At 37.5% G+C, this 20,809-nt stretch overlaps 1 protein-coding gene across 1 annotated transcript; it reads left to right on the top strand.

Moving 5' to 3' along the window:
* The first annotated feature begins 7,215 nt into the window (after positions 1-7,215).
* On the top strand, positions 7,216-16,760 carry LOC121412906 (fibropellin-1-like). The gene is made up of 3 exons (XM_041605668.1): positions 7,216-7,269; positions 8,277-8,423; positions 15,550-16,760. The coding sequence occupies exons 1-3, from the start codon at positions 7,233-7,235 to the stop codon at positions 16,758-16,760; spliced, it is 1,395 nt and encodes a 464-aa protein (XP_041461602.1). The 5' UTR covers positions 7,216-7,232.
* Positions 16,761-20,809: the final 4,049 nt, after the last annotated feature.

Genomic DNA, 20,809 nt, shown 5'->3' on the forward strand with positions numbered 1-20,809 from the left:
CATGCATGTGAGAGAATCGATGATGTCCCTCAATCACTCTTTCTTTTTTTTATTGTTTGAATAATACAATATTTCAATTTTTACAGATTTGACAATAAGGACCAACTTGACTGAACCATAATGTTAAGCAATGGTAACTCCACATGTTCAGTGAGAAATAAAACTTTGTTTTACAGGAAAATGAGGAGAAAATTAGAATATTTTATTTTTCAAATAATAAATACAAAAGAAAAAGTGAGTGATGTCATCAGTTCCCTCATTTGCATACCGACCAGGATGCGCATATAACTTTTACGTGAAATTAAGCGAAGTTTAAAAATATCATAACTTTCTTATTTTACATCCGATTTTGATGAAATGTTCAGTGTTATGCTCGTTGGATTTTTCTCTTTTATAAGGGGGGGGGGGTGTGGGGGTGCCCCTCAAAAATAAAAGTAAAAGGTACAGTGATTCCTCACTCTTTAACAGATCTATTCTTCAGCAGTGACCTAATGGATTTCACATTCCACTGTTCACAGAAAATCATTTAAGCCTGCATGTATGTCTATTATTTCGTATTCATTCATTCTTTGGGGTAAAGGGGTAGAAAATGCCCTCACTTCTGACTTTACCAGACAAATTTACGTCAACTTTTCCGAAGATATTATTGAATTTACTGCGGTCTGTTGTGACCTATTTTCAGTCACCTCATCACCTCGCGCCATCATGAACTTTGCCTTACAAGACGTTGAGAAGAATGATGACATTGTTCCACACAAGCCTAGTGCAAGAGAAATTAGGTCTTGCCCCTCAAACATCTGAAGGAAAAATCCCTCAAAATCCGCAGCCCAAAGACCCCCCCAAAATCTGATACAACCGAGCCTACTTATGCAGAGAAAAGTAATTCCAGCGTTGTATCTCAAATCATTACAGTTGTTCGATCAATGGAAAATGAAACACCTTAAACATGCTAAAGAATGAAAGCAATATACAGATCAAAATATATCTATATATTCTTTTTCCTTATTTTGTAACATTGTGCAGGTTGTGAGAATAATACAATTTTTTTGATGTCTTTCTATACTGTGACTAGATTTTTTCATTCTGTTCTATGCCAGTAACATACGAATATTCCGAAGGTTCGTTATTTCGAAGGTGTGTAATTCCTTAGGTTCCTCATTCCGAGAGTTCGATAATCCGAAAACAAAATAAGGTTCGTTGTTCCGACAATAAAATTAATCTAACTTTGTAACAAAAATGATGTTGTAATTAAAAAATAACAGGATATTTGTGCAGTAATAGTTCCAACGAAGGACCATACATGTGTATGTTGTGGTCAAAGCATGTACTGCATCAAGAACTAGCGCTTGGATTAAACTTTTTAATTTTTATTTTCTCTTAGCAATATCGAGCGAATGGATTAAGGATGTCGGGGAATGTGTGTTGGTCACATGTGAAAAACCCCAGGATAAGTGTTTTTCTTTCTTTTTTTAGCGGAGGTGGTGTCAGTTTTATACTAATGAAAACGGAAAAAATAAAGATGACGTGATTAGCAGATTGCTTCGCTCTCTCGCATGATGGCATGCTTACAAATTTTGGATTAATAAAATAATCGATAATGCCGCTCCAGATTAAAGATTGCGACTGCTCTTCTTCATCGTCGAATGCGTTTTGAAATTATATAAATGCATGCTAAATTCAACAAACCAATTACAAATATATTTTGAGATATGAGGGAACTTGACATCTAATCGACCTCTTAAGTTGTCTACACCGGATTAGTTGACTCATACTAAGTTAGACAATTGGTATGTTCTAAGGATAGCTTTGACATTGATTATCGGAAATACATCGTAGTCGTTGTGGGAAAGACAATTTGCTTTAAATGAATAGTTCTTAACCCGGTCAACCTACTTATTGTAGAATTCTATAACAGAAAGTAAGATATACGAGGAATGAAAGTCACATGTCGAAAATAGAAACGATGCCATGTCAGGCAACCATGGGTAATTCTAGCTGCACTGGCAGAGCCTGTTCCGCGTACCCCCATCTCTCTCTCTCTCTCTCTTGTAGCCCCGTTGTTCATTTCAAGTACCCTCCCCTCTCTTGTAAGCCAAAACATAACATTATTATTTACTTATTGTTTATTTAATCGTTTCGTTTATTCCATATACATGTAACCCACAATCACAATTATACTCGCTTTGGGAACGCCGGTTGCATTGTAGTATGATCATGATGATGGGAACCTATATTCTCGAAGATCTCAGTCACTCTTAGGAACAGCCGACTGAATACGACTCAATCAACACGGTTTCAGTTTTAAAAATGTATTTTTTTTTTTTTGGGGGGGGGGTTTGGCTAGTTTTTTTTGAATACTTATTTAGGGGCCTATTTTCTTGTTTGAATTAATTAGGTCAGTGAACCTTCTCGGTTTAGCGTGAACTCGGGTATCAGTGTTTAGTTTGTTGTCACTAGATAGTTAAGGGCAGTGAACAGTCATGATGACAGTCCTCCCCCATGACCACTCTACTTACTCTCACCCTTTACAAAAAGATTTATTTCCATGACAACGGAAGACCACAACCCCTTCTCAATACTTTCCCATACACTGATTCTGAGACCTAGAAAACTGGACCAGTTTTCTGGACATGTTGAACGCGAAACCATGCAGAGTTTATTGGCATTTGTAAAACATTAAAGATTTGAGGTCAGAAATTTAATCATGTCATCACATTTTTTTAATTATTAGATCATAAACATATAAATTCAAACCCCCAATAATGCTAAATAAATTCCTTGCTATACACTAGACTACCTTGCAACTTTTTGTTCTTCAAATTGACCTCCCTACTTCAACCACCATGAATGTAGCAAAATCAAACCGTAACAATGAAGTTTTAATTCTAAATTTGTCTACTTTTTAAAAACAATTATTTAGAATATGTTTAGAATATGTTTTCATCCCAACCTTGGCGTAATTTCCTTCAGCAAAAAATTGATCCACAATGTGCTGCACTCAACCCAGGTGAGGTAAATGGGTACCTGGCAGGAATTTATTCCTTGAAACGCAGCGCGCGTAACAGCTGCACTGCTATAGTCAGGGTAATTACAATGTATGCTGTATACTGTAGAGCGCTTATAGACTTCTGACAAAGTAAGTATTAAGCGCTATATAAGCAAGTATAATTAATTGTTCATAAGATAAATCGAACGCTATATTCTCACTGAACGAGGCTCAATTTATTAAAAACTTGAAATACAGGCACAGCGATGTCGATCCATAATTCAGATGGGGGATGGGGAGGGGGGCAAAATTTTAGTCGCCAAATCATAACACAGAATTTTACACTTCAGGAGCGCAAAAATTATTGACTAGTCATTTTCAACTGATTTGGCTTTAGAGTGTGGTTTACAAAATCTTCTGTCCGCCTCCCTTGTGCACTGTTCCTGATACTTAAAAGCTTCATGTTTTTACCCAGCATAGTGCATGTGGGGGCAGAACAAAGCTTTGACCCTACATTTTTCAATATGCATTCGAAATAATTCAGAAAAAAATATCGATCCCCTTTGCTTTCTATTAATGATTCAGTGATTTTAGCAATTTAACCATTACCTCAACAAAGTTTGACAAAATCGAAGATGATGGGTGATGACGGTTGGAGTCTAATCGGGCCTCCGAACTACTACAGGGCGACTAGACAGAACAGCCGTTATTGAGGCCGAACCAACAAATCAATCAAAATGTTTTTATTTCATCTATTAAAAGTTATCTGAATCTCTAAAGGGGCCTGATATTTATTCTGTCTCTCTCCCTCGGTCAGTGGTAATTTCCTCCATAGTTATTATTGTCCTGGAATTCGGTGAATACATGCAATGACAAATTGATCATTTCCTGTATTAAGTTGTTGCCAAAATATAATTTTTTGTCACATCGTGCTAAAATTCTTGACCCAAGAGTATATCAAAGAAATAAGCATGAACGCCAGACGTCGTCATGGTAACACGGGACAGTACCAATTTTTTTAAATAATAAAAAAAAACAATCGTCGGCTGTCTCTACCATACCGCGATTTAGTTAGTCCTTTTGTCTCCTTACTTTCAAGTTTCTTGGTCAAGTGGCAAAATTTAATCAAATAATACTGACTTTGTGAGATAATATATAATGATACTGCCAATCTTCATAGCGCAGTGCTACTATGTGCCTAATTATGCTCAACTGCGCTATGATATTTGGTATATTACCCCGGCAGTAGCTGAGCTGCTATTTCGGCGCTGTACAGCGTCAAGAAATGACTCCTCCCGCGGGCACCCATTCACCTCACCTGGGGTGATTGCAGCACAATGTGGGTAAATTCCGTGCTGAAGGAAAACATGCCATTGCTGGGATGCGAACCGACGTCCCTCTGATTGAAATACGAGAGTCGTAACCACTAGAACACAACATGGCACCCAAAGAGTTATGGATGCAACGACACACACCAAATATATAGCAAATATATATACCTTTGTAAAGTAATTCTAAAACACCAAAGTATGCTAATATCTGAAAATGATGACGATAAAGCCATGAAAGCCAAATCAAGTGCATTTAAACATGCTAAATTAAGAAATTCATAAAGGCATATTCTGTACCAATCTAAAGCTCCAATTGTCTCGTTAGTATTGTCAACATTGTAGACTGGTATTGCATGGGTATATATTTGCATCATAATAAACTAAAAAAACAAAAATAGTGTACAAATACAATATCATGTAAAATGGTTATTATATATATATTTTGGTTGATGGTGGTTGTTGAATTTCCTGCCGTTCCATCATCAATCTCATAAATTTTCCTGGTCATTTCAGAAAATGTATTGGCATGAGCCCCTAAAGTACGCCAGTATTACGCCCAATCCCTCTTCTACAAGCGAGACGAACCGGTCAAAATCAGCGTGCGTGCAAGTATCCGTTTGTTGTGATCAATCAATAACCAAGAGGAAACCGCTCAACAGGGGATAATCGGGGGGGATCCCATAGTCCGACTCGATTCGTTTGCCAGGAAATTATTGTCCTTAATCATAACACCTGCAAAATAAGTAATCATACTTCTGACCATCCCACGGACTAATTATGAAACTTAAAACAATAAAACAATATAAATGGGGCATTCTCACTTCATCTTTCGGGGTCATTTATTTTTACTATTTTTTTATTCAGAGAGAAAAAAGTATAGGCCTATACAGCGTCCAACATTCTTTTATGTTGCCAATGTGGATTACGTCCGAACAAAAAATAATTCTGGAGAGCAGATGCAACGCAAAAGATGCACTGTAAACATTGTCAGAAACAATTAATGTCTATCTAGATTAATTTAAAAATGAAAATGGACAAAAAGGGCTTTGCGCGTTGTAACTTTTAAGTCGAAAATAAAGAATATAATTTTAGCGACGTACAATTGCAAATTGCGTTATGACAAAACAAGTAGAGGACTCCACAAATACATGTCGTGTGTAGGGGATGCATATACACGTTTCACCGAAAATACAATATTTATCATGTCGTCATTCCTTGTCTGATTTTGATCAAATTTTCAGCGTTTTGTTTGTCTGATATTTATTAATCTATTCGAATCATATTATATTCAGCCTGGAGTACCCCTTTAAGTATAAGTGCATTTTACACCTTCTAAATGATCAAGCCTCAATTTGAGACAAGTTAATTTTAAATGCAAGAAGTGTAAAACAACTGTTGGCGTACTAAACATGTTTAAAGGTCTGCATATAGTGATTCCAAAAAAAGAGCATTAAGGCATTTTTGCAATTACTACACAGAAGATTTTATAACGCAGAGAATCTGTTGTCAATAGCTTTTAGTGATAAAACAGCCTTTGTCGAAAATCGGTGAATCAAACAACAGTGTCGGTCCTGGACTCTGGATTTGTTTTGACCTGTCTGAATCTTCGAGCAATCTGGGCCCAGCCTTACAAATCCAATCAACCACAATAATGGAAAGCTAGCAACGTCAACATCTAAAATACATATTAATTCAAAATATTTTCTAGATATTATGATCTTTATTCATACATTCACTGTTTTCTTGAAAATTCAGTAGGCTTCTCCTGACATCGACTTGGCCCAGCTTTCCCTGTCCAACAACTTTCGACAAAAAACCTCTCAGTTTTCCATTGTGATTTTACCTGCATTTTTCACAGGAATTCGTGCGTTTTAAAAAGTGTCTGCGTTATGCTTGCGAAAATACGTCAATTCCCTAACATCCACTTAATGAGCATCAAAACATGATCAAAGCCCCTCGCTGAATTTACTCAAGCAACCCTTCTCAATTCACTAGGCTTCTTAAGGTATATATTATTCATCGTGTTTAGTCTGTAACCTTGGAGCCGCCGCACCCTCGCTTTTTAGATTGGTTTTGAAACTGGTATATAGATTGGGCGGAGGGGGGGGGGGCTTGTGGATCTCCAAAAATTTTTCGACCAAAAGAGAGAGAGAAAGAAAGAAAATAAAAGAAGGGTGAAATACTTCATCATTCCATGAATATTGAATTACTCTATCATAAAATTAGTTGAAATATTGCCTTGCTACCACACTACCCCTCAACCTTTTAGGTGTCAATTACACCACTAGGCGTTGCAACCCATAATCTGTGTTTTAGCGATGGTATAAGTAATTTTTCACTTCTTATATCACTCTCGATCCTCAAATGTGAAAAGCTTCACCTACAAGATTTAGCCTCAAATAATTTGAGAACTGATCTAGAACTTTTTGTTCTATTTTGAATGCTCAAGGTTCGACGTAGCAGCGAGGTAATGTGTTCGTTTACTTCATATCAAACTTATACAAATTTTGTTTCATCTTGTTCCACGCACGATATTCATGTACAATTTCCTACTAAGAATAATAAGACGACACTGTTGATGTTTTATGTTTTAGACTCGGCGGTATTTACCTTCGCCGTATATAGAATAAGATCCCATTAGTATTTCACGATTGTTTTCTGCTTAATAACTTTACAGGGGAATAGAAATGAAAACATTTGGAATCATATACTTGAAAGGTCAAGAGTGTTGACGGTTGTAGTGAACAACGTCTCAGTGTTAGGCCATATGATTTGTGTGTTTTCTTGAGGGGGAAGGGAGTGGGCCGGGGTCTCTTTTTTTTAATTTGGCTTATCACGTTTTTGTTGTTCGTTCCTTCACATTAGGATTAGCATTGCAGACTTTGTAGGACTCGTTTAAGGAAAAGATTCTAAAGATGCTGTCTCGAACTATGTTCATCTCCATTTTGATTGGTAAGTTAATACATAGTGAGCCGATGAGTGAACAAATCGCACATGCAGTTGTTGCGGGTCATGTGGTCCAGTAGTCAGAGCATTGGACTCATATTTGCAAAGTCATGAGTTCGAATCCCCACTCTTTCTGTTTCTGTTTGTGGTAACTCCCGTAGGAACTCGGCAGGACAGCATTTTGCTGGTAAACGCCAAGCTGGTATATAACCAATTACCTATGAAACATTTTACGTCTAGGTTAATCAGTCATAGTGGCTGACGTTATAGACGACAGATATCACTCTCGGGCCTTTTTATCAAAGTGGAGACAATGGCAGAGTTGGGATTCGAACTCACAACCTTGCGATTATGAGTCCAATGCTCTAACCACTGGACCACACGACTCTTGCATTGTCCCCCCTTTGATAAAAAGGCCCAGAGTAACATCTGCCGTCTATGAGGTCAGCCATTATTCCCGCTGATTATAGACGTAAAATGTTTCCTAGGTAATTGGTTATCTACCAGCATGACCAACTTGACGTTTACCAGCAAAACGATGTCCTGCCTAGTTTCTACGGGAGTTACCATAGACAGAAACAGATTTAAGGCATTTAACCGTTTGAATTTTAAAATGACATAATTATAACCGGGACGGATCAAGAGGAATTACTAATGGAGTTAAACTTTAAGCACGGGCATTTTGATTAATTTGATTGGTAGGACTTTGCCAAGCAGAAATGATACACAACACTTTAGACAGGATATAATTCTCTTCACAAGAGTAAAAGACAACCCCCAAACAAAGAAAAATACCATTATATCCTCATCCCTCCCATGGGTCTATGCCTGAAAGACCGTAATTTGTCACCTTTAGCAGACGAGAGTCAACATATTCCTTCGAATGTTAAAGTACGGGAACGTCTAGCATACTTGTACAAATTAATTTTGATATCGTAGTAATGAGAATGAGAGGAAATGAACAAAAAGAATCGTTTAAGTAATTCACTTTTCATTGTTGTATCTTCATGTAGCTATGGGATTTTTGGTAGCCGCTTCCGTTTCATCAACATGCATGACAGATGGTAAGGCTAGCCGACATTACAAGAAGGATCCATACAGGTCGTACAGAAAAGGCGACACAAGGCACGATGTTGCCAAAGCTGAATGTTCAAACTCAGGTAAAGACCACGAGGTTTTACTGATTGATTGATTGATTGAAAGATAGATAGATTGATTGATTGATTGATAGAGTGATAGATAGATATATTGATAGATAGATTGATTGATAGATAGATTGATTGATTAATTGATTGATAGATTGATTGATTGATAGATTGATCGATAGATTGATTGGTTGATTGATTGATATATTAATTGATAGACAGATAGATTGATTGATTAATTGATTGATTGATAGACAGGTGGATAGATAGATAGATAGATTGATTGATACATAGATCGATTAATAGATTGAATAATTGATTGATACATTATTTACCAAGACACCAAACCTTAACAATGGATGCTATACGCCCACACTTAAATCAGTAGGCTTGAACAGGATGCCCCATGAAAGCTCGATAGTTTTTTTTTTTTAGTATTAGGGGAAAAATTGAAGAGAAATTAGAGACGCTTTGACTCGCAAATGTGTTGACAGTCATACTGATAGTGAAACAAATTTAGATATAAATTGAAGTTTTCCTTTTACGGAATTAGTTTCAGGGGGGAGGGGAGATGAATATTGGAAGGGAGGTGTATATAAGATTTTTTCGATGTGTGCAAAATAATCCCCTAACCAAGATTTTTTTGCCTCTTTCGTTATCTTCATGTATAATTCCTATACGTATATTTCAATATTCTTTCTATCCTAACTTTTTGAGGGGTCCACATTTTACAAGCTTTGCTTGACAGTGGACCCCTCCATTCTTCTCATGATATATAATTATATTTATTTAAAATATATATAATTATATTGATTATATTGATTTAAATTTGACATGCATGTTAATTTATATTTGAATCACTTATTGAACATGTATATCATTTATTCAATGTTGAATTTTGTTCATGCTTTTATTTAAATTGAATTAATTTATCTTGTAATTATTTGTATTATATTGAAGAATGAAAAATTAATTAGAATTGAATTGAATTGAATGCAAAGTATCATGTCATAGTGATCAAACTAATCGTCATGTGATAAAAAGACGAGCTGATTTTTTTTCTTCAGAATTCCAGTAAACTGCTTGAGTTATTTGTGACTTGGTAATGATTGACCTGTCTTAAATACTGTGTTAGAGATGATTCGTATTGTTTAAAAAATGAAATTGAAGTCAATCAAGCCGCGACTTCCCCGAAAGTCCATACGTTTTAAACGTATATGGAATTTATTTTATAATCTCTTCCGAAGAAAACTTCTTACCGATGCACAGTGGGCCGGGGCGAAATTAAAGTGCGCCAAAAGTCATTTTGGGCAGTTTCAGATTTTTAATTTTTGCCATGCCCAGCTGAAAGACAATACTTTGAAGAATATTTCAGCAAAATATTTCATTCCGGAATTTGCATAAAGGTTGTTAATTTCCTACCTCAAATCGTAAAATGTGACATTTTGCGAAATGTCGCGTATATGACATCCTAGTTGAAAAACGGGCCATTTCACAGAAGGATTTTCATGTAGAAATCTGAAATGGCTCCCACATAATCCTGATATATTCTTTTTTTTCGTGTGAAAGGGTTCAAAGTAGATAAAAGACACATTTTAAGAGGTTTAAAGGATGATTTTTCCTCGAAATAGGCTGAAAAATCCATGTTTTTTGCATTTACAATAGAATAGTTTAGATTTCCGTGGATTTCCGTCTAAATTCTATAAACATCATTTTTCGCGATTTCTATGCTTTAAGTCGATACCAAATTTAGCTGCCATACTTGCCCGTTTTTATATTAGAGCCGATTTAACTTGACACAACACCCCCAAAACCTGTTAAAAAACGGTCATTTTTATACCGCGCAGTCATCTTTAGCGAACCGCATGGGGGTACATTGCCGTTCGTTTTTTGCACGGCGAGGACGATTCCCCTTCCATTCCATGAAAGTGATGTGAATTCCGGGCTTAATTTAATCAAAATAAATGTTGCTAAAACAAATAAGGGCTACACCCACAACTCTTCCAGGGAAAAAACTTACTTGTAGAATAATTTCATCCCAAAACCCTCGTAATAGTGATACATTCGTGATGTTATTTACGGCTCCGCGTTTTACACAAGTCAACACAGCTTGATAAAGCACGGTTAATATTTGTCAGATTTTAAAGTTTTTTTTTGTTTATAAATGTAATTAATAATCATTTTGATGAAGTAAAAATTATTTTCGGCATCTCTTAAAACACTTTTAAGGCATAAACTAACATTCACTCTGCCCAACTTTAAAGTAGCACATAACACGAAGTTTATACACTACACTATGTAATTTGTGTTTTCACAGATATTTCAAGTAGCCAATCAAAATTTGGTATGAAGGTGACGTCATATCGGTTTTAGATTATGTTCAGTCGATTCTACGCCCAAAATTACCCATAATCAACATGTTAAAGTAAAAATCTAACACGGATTATAATTTTGGCGCACTTTCAACCCATTCTGGCCCACTGTGCGATGGTGCTAGTGCCTTGTTTGCTATTGGTAATAAAGTGATAATGGCCGTTAAAATATCAAAAAGACAACTAGGCGCCACATAAAAGGATAAACATTCATTTAATTTCCATGTTACCCGTTTTCATTTTTTTTATGGCATAACGAGACAATGGAGACAAGCTTCCTAATTTTTATTCGTAAAGGCCTGGTCACACCGCCCGAGCGTTGTTGGAGCGGTCGTGGAGCGGAGAGAAAAATCATCACCCCTCGCTACCGTTAACCATTTTCGATTTCGATTGTTTTTTTTTTAATTTTTCGATTTTTGTTTTCGATTTTTTCCCCAATTTTGTGAGCGAAATTCGACTCTCTTTCCCTACCGCTCCACGACCGCTTCAACAACGCTCGGGCGGTGTGACCAGGCCTTTACACTTTTAATATGTTTTTGCGTCTATTATGCGAACACGTAGTCCACAAAGCAGTTACCATGGTGATATTACAAAGGTAATCATGATTAGCATCATCAGCCACTGGTATAGAGAGAGAGAGAGGGAGGGGGGGGGGGACAAAGGGCACAGGGGGATTACCCCCCCCCCCTTATGTTGTTTAGTGTGGGTGAGTGTGTCTGGAAAAAAGATATGCGTATGTGAGTGTACTGAGGGTTGTTACAACCGATAATGTCGCAGTCAACGCATAATGTCGCAGCTAATTGTCAACGCATAATGTCACATGTCGCAACGCATAATGTCACATGTCGCAACGCATAATGTCACAGCGGCATTTGTTTCAGGACTCGAGCTACAGATATGATATAAAATGTGAGTATTTTGAGACACGAGAAAGAGAATGAAATTATTTTGAAACCAGGATTACTCTTTGTATGGATATTTATAGGTTTATTGCCATTTCGTCTACTACCTTTTCCCCACTATCGCATGGTCTGATATCATTTCGTCTACCATAAGTTAGTCAACTATCAACATAGTTCAATAACCATTTCGTCTAATTACCATCTCGTCTAATAGCCAGTTGGTCTAATAGCCATTTTATTTAATCATTTAGTCTAATTTTATTTTTTCAATTGGTCCAATATCTACTTTGTCCAATATCATTACGTCTATTACCTTTTGGTCTAATAGCCAATTGGTCTCATAAAAACTTGGTGTACTCTCATTTTCGTCCATGTTCCATTTGGTCTAACTTCATTGGTTCGCTATCACTTTGTCTAAACCCATTTCGGCTAACAATTATAGGGTATCTTTGCCATGGGTCCAGTCACCATTAGGTCCAATCACCCGTTCTAGGACAATTACCCCCCCCGGACAATCACCCTTCCGGACACCTACCCCCTGACAATTTTACCCCCCGAGGACAATTACCCCTTGGACAATTACCCCCAAGGACAATTACCCCCCGAGGACAATTACCCCCCCGACAATTATCCCCGAGAACAAATTTCCCCCAGACAATTACCCCCAACAACTACCCCCGGACAATTATCCCCTGTACAACTACCCCCGACGACAATTACCCCCTGAGGACAATTACCCCCCGGACAACTACCCCTGGATAACTACCCCTTATGACAATTACCCCCGGACAACGACCCCTGGACAATTACCCCCAATGACAATCACCCCCCGGACAATAACCCCTTAGGAAAATTACCCCCCCCCGAGGACAATTACCCCCGAATAATTACCCCAGAGGACAATTACCACCGGGAACAATTACCCTGCCCTGGGGACAATAACCCCCTAGACAAAGGGAGTGCACAGAGTCATACAACGGTCGTATATATGTTTGACGTAAGAAGTACACAAGGCATTCTCGAGTATCTTGGAATCAAACGAACGCAGTAAGAAAGCCGTAAAAAGTGATCTCCATCTGCAAATCCTTACGAAACCCAGAATTCTATCATAATTTTTATGTCACGGTAGCACAAGATCATCAACACCTTGTAATTTTACTATTTAGGGCGTAAATGGTAAAATTACAAGGCGTTCTTGTGTATACTTTGCATATATATATTTTTGTTTACTGTATTAAGCTATAAACTAAAGCCACATCTTAATCTGGAATGTGCACCAATATTGTTTCATAATTCTTAGCTTCTTGTTAGATGAATTGTTTAAAATAACACTTGTCAGTGGTAGTGTTGATGGTTGCGTTACCAACTTTCAATATTCTACCTGTGAAGGTGTCTTTTTAACGTTTTATCTATTTGCCTGATTTTTTCCTGAAATTAAATCCCAAATAAATAAAGAAAAAATAAAGAGAAATTAGCCCTTTGTGATTATTATGTCTAATCGTGTCCTTTCATGAATGTTCAATTGTTCTATGATAACTTAGTATGAGGGCCAGTTTACACATTTTCTGATGTATATAATATATAGAAAAATACACTTCAAATATATACATCAGTATTTTAAAAAAGTAAACAGGCAAAAAATACTTAAAATGAATACATTGATATTCGTGTATAATTAGGCCTGTGTACAGTAATAATGTGAGAAACGAAAATGAGGACTTAAAATAAAGCCAATAGTGGCCTTGTGAGGTAAAGCCTCCTAAGATAATAAATGCTACTTTGGAGGCTACTTAGTATGTATATACAATATACTATATATATATTTGTTACATCCTGAAGTTTTTTTTCACATTTAAACATTAGTACAGATCTTTTAAGCAAGTAATGATATAACTGTCGAAAAAATCTTTCCGCTTGAGTGAGCACCTTTACTTTTGAAACGTTCATGAAAATGACTTGCGTAGAACTTGGAAATGGTTATATGAATAAAAGTAGGCGTAAATTTAAAGAACACATGGACTTTAGCTAGGAAGATTGATTTTAGATTTTTATTTTTTTCTATGCCCCAAAAAAACTTCCTAGAGCGCCATTGCACCCCCCCCCCCTCCCCACACACTCAGACCATCGTAATGATATCTGCTCAACACAGAGTGAAATGGCTTTGGCTTGATTTTCTTTTTGTTAATTATTGTCAAACTTGGGAAAAGTGTAGAAAAACAAATATTACATTAAATATGAAATATGGTCCCACTTTTAATGATACAAACTTAGTAAAAGAATGCTGGAGATGTCTGAAATAAATTTTGTTTAGATTAGGTTTTGTCCTCAGATCCAGCTGGCACAAAAGAGGGGTAAATGTTGTGCTTAAAGAGAAATGCCAGTAGTTGCAGTAAACACTGATTTCATGAGAAAGTCTGTAAAACCAGGCTTAATTGTGAGAATATCATCGAGGATCTAGATCTGGTACAGTTACATAAACTGAACTTTGTGAAATCTTGAAATCAATGCTGAAAAACGTTCACACTGAAGATCACCAACACATAGGCACACGTGGGACAGTGTATTATTATTGCTGGAATAAAGACCCGACGGAAGTGACCGAATCCGCGCATATTTTGCTTATTTCTCAGCAATTACACATTTCTCCGTGAATCCTTGGGCATATATTTTTATTCATACAAACAGACACTTGGGTGGTCATTATATTACACTCTAAAAATGAAGTGCTAATTCAGCTCTTGAAGAGCGTGTATAGTGACTGCACTTCGGAGTGCTGATTTGTCTAGTTCAGATTTGGACGAGAAAAATCAGCACTCCGAAGTGCAGTCACTATATACGCTCTTTAAGAGCTGAATTAGCACTTCATTTTTTAGAGTGTAGATTCTGTAAAACGTCATTTTGAGATCGTTACCAAAACTCGAATTTATCTTTAACTGGGGATTAAAATGTTAATTTTGATGCAGTGTTGTTACAAGATATTTTAATGGTTATGTCTTATTTCAACTCGCTTAAAATACAAAATAAAAGGCATGCCCGTATGAGAAATATACCACAAGGTCAGTTTGTTTTCGCCTTTTTTCCTTGGCACAGCGTGAAAATGAGCATTTCTGCGCAAACCGATTTATACGAGCTTTACAAAAATAGACATTCTGTCAAAATGTTTCCTTTCATTCATTAGATGAGACCTAATCCCAAGAATATATGTTTAAAATTATCATTTTTTTTCAATTCCGTCAACTTTTTCAAAGTGTAAACTTTTTATTGATACGCACTGCATAGCCCGTAGAGTATTTTTTTTTTGTTAAGTTTAATGCTTAAAAAGTATTTAAGCAACTTGGAAAGTTAACTTCCACGATGCCACTTCGCATGACCATGATATTTCCATTGTTATCCGTAAAGTTCTCGAGTTTGAATCTGTCCTTTCAAATTCATTAAATAAAACTATTACGAAGGACTGCATCCCAAGACTGATCTCTATTAGAACACGTAGCCCTACCCAGAAACTTTCTACTTTTTGCGCTCGTTGATCAGGTGCATTACGAAAATTATTGTAATAAGATGAAGAATGAAGTGGTGTTGCGTTATCGTCTGATTAATATCATACCACTAAAAGCTAAGGTCACGAAATATATATGATGATAATCCATTAGGCGCATAAAATGGTTTGTCCTTAATTTACAGATGACATTGCTGAGACAAGTATAATGTGTTTTCACTATTTTGAATACCACAATAACAATGATGATGACAGTAATAACAACAGCAATGTCCAGTTCAGGTACGAAGGCAGCAGAATATCCCTGGTCACATGCCAGTGAAGTACCTTCAAATCCACTCACACAATATGTAATTTCATTCATTACTTAGATAAGACTCAAGATGATGCTTGTTCCTGTAACCCCTGTCTTCATGGTGGAACTTGTAACCACATCGATGATCCACCTGGATACTCTTGTACGTGCTTTGAGGGATACGAAGGAGACATCTGCCAAGAATCAACCGGGGGAGATGATGCTTGTTCCTGTAACCCCTGTCTTCATGGTGGAACTTGTAACCTCGTCGATTATCTACCTGGATACTCTTGTATGTGCTCTCAAATATACGAAGGAGACACCTGCCAGGAATCAACCGGGGGAGATGATGCTTGTTCCTGTAACCCCTGTTTTCATGGTGGAACTTGTAACCTCATCGATGATCCACCTGGATACTCTTGTACGTGCTTTGAGGGATACGAAGGAGACACCTGCCAGGAATCAACCGGGGGAGATGATGCTTGTTCCTGTAACCCCTGTTTTCATGGTGGAACTTGTAACCTCATCGATGATCTACCTGGATACTCTTGTATGTGCTCTCAAGTATACGAAGGAGACACCTGCCAGGAATCAACCGGGGGAGATGATGCTTGTTCCTGTAACCCCTGTTTTCATGGTGGAACTTGTAACCTCATCGATGATCCACCTGGATACTCTTGTACGTGCTTTGAGGGATACGAAGGAGACACCTGCCAGGAATCAACCGGGGGAGATGATGCTTGTTCCTGTAACCCATGTCTTCATGGTGGAACTTGTAACCTCGTCGATTATCTACCTGGATACTCTTGTACGTGCTCTCAAGTATACGAAGGAGACACCTGCCAGGAATCAACCGGGGGAGATGATGCTTGTTCCTGTAACCCCTGTTTTCATGGTGGAACTTGTAACCTCATCGATGATCCACCTGGATACTCTTGTACGTGCTCTCAAGTATACGAAGGAGACACCTGCCAGGAATCAACCGGGGGAGATGATGCTTGTTCCTGTAACCCCTGTTTTCATGGTGGAACTTGTAACCTCATCGATGATCCACCTGGATACTCTTGTACGTGCTTTGAGGGATACGAAGGAGACACCTGCCAGGAATCAACCGGGGAAGATGATGCTTGTTCCTGTAACCCCTGTTTTCATGGTGGAACTTGTAACCTCATCGATGATCCACCTGGATACTCTTGTACGTGCTTTGAGGGATACGAAGGAGACACCTGCCAGAATCCTCCAGATGAAGTGAGCCCCAATTCGGATTTAACTTATTACGATATTTAAAAAAATTCAACTTTCTTAATGGATTCTTATTGAAATTAATTTTAATATTCAGATTAATGGATTCTTATTGAGATCAATCTTAAAAGTGGTTACAAATATTTAGAAATAAAAGACTGACTAAAATAAAATGTTTGGGTATACATCTCAGAGCAATTATATAATATTGACTGGCCTTGAGGGGAACATCAAATATATTGCCAGCAAAAGAATCATATTGGCCCGAGTCTTTAGACGATGGCAATATGGGTCATTTAAGGGCAATATATTTGATGTTCCCCGAAAGAAGAGCCAGTCAATATTTTTATTATCATCCAAATCAGATATCTAGAGCAAAAATCATGATAATGGGGATATTTCTTTTAAAAATAGAGTTCTATTGTGTCATGTTAATATCGGTCTAGGCTCTGCACTTTACCATTATGACGTACTTGCAAGCGCTCGGAATCAGCGTTGTCTTTATTATGACGTATATTGTTGGTGGGCGGATCCTTATTAAGCGTATCTCTTTATACGCATCCACAAATTCCCGGATGTGAGACCTGATTTAAGGGGTGTTTCACAAAGATTTAAGTATGACTTAGAGTCGCACTTAAATGTCTAGTTGCGCGCAGTATAAAAGGCATGACAGCATTGGTCAGATCATGCCAAGAGGACGCGCACTACTGCGTATTGACTTAAGTCATACATGTACTTAAGTCTTTGTGAAACACCCCCCAGGGGGGTGTTTCACAAAGATTTAAGTACATGTATGACTTAGGTCGCACTTAAATGTCGACGCGTACTTGATATGCAACGCGCGATCTTATTGATAGATACGCAGTAGTGCGCGTCCCCATGACACGATTTGACCAATGCAGTTAATCCTTTCATATCATACGCAACTCAGTATTTAAGTGCGACTCTAAGTCATACTTAAATCTTTGTGAAACACCCCCCCAGGGAAAATACAAAGGTATATTTTGCTTCGTCTCTGCATGCAAAGTAAATACGCGCATCGAGACCGAGGAAAATACAAACAATATACCTACCCTTCCCGATATTCAGAAAATGTAGGGCAATACGGTTTTATAAATGACCAGCTCAGATGTCCGATACGGGTGATAATAGTGTGTATTTGTATGATACATAATAAAAGCAGCGGACAGATTGGATGGATTGCTATTATTTTCGTTATTCATTTGAGAAAAGTTAACAACTATATTGTGCTTGAATCTGTCCATCCAAATCCATAAAATAAAACTGTTACGAAGACCTGTATCCCAAGACTGATTTCCAATAGAACACGTAGGCTTACCCAGAAACTTTCTATTTTGGTTTGCACTCTTTGAACAGGTGCATTACGAAAATCATTGTGATAAGATATCAACAGTGAATGTGGTTTTGCTACAGACTTTGTCACGATCGTCGTTTTCGTCTGATTAATATCATACAACTAAAAGCTATACTAGGCAAGAAAAGTGTGAATTCATTATGGTGATAATCCATTAAGCGCATAAAATGGTTTGTCCTTGATTGACAGATTACGTTGTTGAGACAAATATAAAGTGTTTACACTACTTTGAATACCACAATTCTATGAATAGGAATACCACGATAACAATATAGCAAAATAGCAATATTTGATTTAAAAGTGAGATGCGTAAGATAATCATTATTATAATGACTACATATTAATTCTGACAAAAGCAGCAAGCACTTGGCACTCAAGTTAGATGACTATGGTGAGATATGTACCACTTAAACCACTTTAAACTGTCTCTGTTCGGGGTCAATAAAGGCAGAAAATTTCAGCTAGCGCTGTTTCGCACACGCATTGTTTGTTTAGTGAGACAGTTACGCATCATGAGTACAAAAATGCTTATAAAGTCCCTTTTAGGTCTGAATATCAAAACTTTTCAGCTCGCACTTCGCGCTCGCATTATTTGATCAGTGAGATACATATCTTTAAAATGTCTCTGAGGTTAGTATACCTGAGCGCGCTTCGCATGCTCACTAAGTGACTCAAAAATTTTGCTGGTGCCCCCAATGACGTGACCCACGGTACGCCACTGTGCCAAAAAGAAATGCCCAATGTTGGTTGGACACATAATTACCCTCATGGAGCACTTTTACCCAATATTTTTGAGAGTGCATTACCCCCCCCCTTCCTTCTCATTCCCAGCATACACATGGAATTTACAAAACCTATACTCTTGCAAATATGCAATCAATACAATTAATCTAAGCTTTTCGAACTTGAGGCTATGGCAGTTGTTAAACAAAAATTGGAATATTTCTGACACATTATCAGGTCAAAGGGAATGGGGGCGATCATGATGCTATGGGAGGTACAAGGGGAAATGAAGAGGAAGAAAAAGAAATACGAGTAGATGGTTGGAAGCATGGCCATGGGGAGGGGGAATGCTGGACCACTCTTTTATTTATTTTTTTCTGACCGAGTTCACCTTCCTTGGAGTGAAAAGCTTTTTTTTCTGGGAGGGGATGTTTTATTATAATTATTATTACAAACAAGCACCACCTTTTTTAATATCGTTCCCGGGCCCCAGGTTGAAAGGAATTACTAAAGAACATGCAGTGCCCTGGGAATGATTCCTTTGCTGAATGTAAATTTGACAAGCAAAACCTAAAGTTTCACCACTAATCGAGGAATATTTGGTATCCAGAAATTTTGACGAGCAGGCAAAAAAAAGGGAAGGGGGGTACTAAAAAAAGTAGGTTCCTTTCCTGCCATTTTATCACACATACCAAAATTCCAGGGGTGCTGCCTATGGAAAATAACCCGCGTATCACCCCCCCCCCCCCGGAATATCTTGGGGGTGCTTCAGCTTCCTAGGGCTATGGGAACGTGGCGGATATTTGAGAGAGGGAATGGAGCAGCTTTTTTTCTCAGCGCCACGTAGTATATGTATTTGAAGAAAAAAAAAAACCCACACAGAAGATCCCCAACCCTAACCCTTTCCCTCTTCACAAAACGTCACGTGGACTATGACTGTTTTCATGTAAAATACGAATTATTTTATTCACAAGTCACAAGATGAGGTGACTGAAATATGTCAGTTTATATGTCAATATTATATCATGTATATTGCTATAAATTATCAACAAAGATCTCTATGAACTATTGCCCATAACTTGAAATAAACAAAAATAAGCTGATCCATAAAGGTAGAAAGGGTCATTTTGGGGAACAATGGTTGTAGGTATTTGACACGACACCCTTTATAATTTTTTTCACATACCAGTAGCTATATACTGTTTTGGTGGGATCAATAAAACAAACATTTTCTCGAATGTTAAAATTTTTAATTTAAATAACTTCTGAATTTGTTCAAGTTGAATATGTTTCTTCACCACATGGTATCATGGCTATACGAACGTGAGATTGTAACTGGTCGAGTGAGCACACTACATTAAAACGGCAAATCAAACAAAATGCTGTTATGTATTGTTATTTTATGTAAGAAATAACTTCGGCTATGCATATTGGTATGTATATACACAGATTCGTGAAATACTGTCCCTCACATCCCTCTCTTGTTTCCATAGAAAGAAATACTGAATAAGGGCTGGAGAATATTAAGATGGACCTGTGGTTCCAAGAAAAACAAATGGTTAAACTTTTTCCATTACAAGGAGAAAACCCGCCACCTCCATAACAGGAGAACCTTTCCTTTGGAAATGTCAGGCGTGCGATATTGCGCTTGTAATGATCGCACTGACTGCCAAAGGGTGGGATTTAAGTTGAACTTTTTCTCGTTTAGAGAGTAGCCATTGAGATGTACCCAGGCTTAAAATAATGTGATTAGAATATATGAAGTAAGATCAGACAAAATTTCCTAGAAATTGGACAAGGAATTCATTATTTCGGTGAAACAGTTCAATCATGTCAATGCTCATGAACAGGCGCGTAGCCAGGTGGGGCGGTGGGGGCGGTCGCCCCCCCAAAAAAAACGCCCCCAAAAAGAAAAAAAAGAAGGGAAAAAAGAGAGGAGAAAAGGAAAAGGGAAGGGAGGAAAGGGAAGAAAGGTAGCTTTGTTTTTTTTTCTTTT

Source organism: Lytechinus variegatus, chromosome 4, assembly GCF_018143015.1.
Source record: "Lytechinus variegatus isolate NC3 chromosome 4, Lvar_3.0, whole genome shotgun sequence".
NCBI lineage: Eukaryota > Metazoa > Echinodermata > Echinoidea > Temnopleuroida > Toxopneustidae > Lytechinus > Lytechinus variegatus.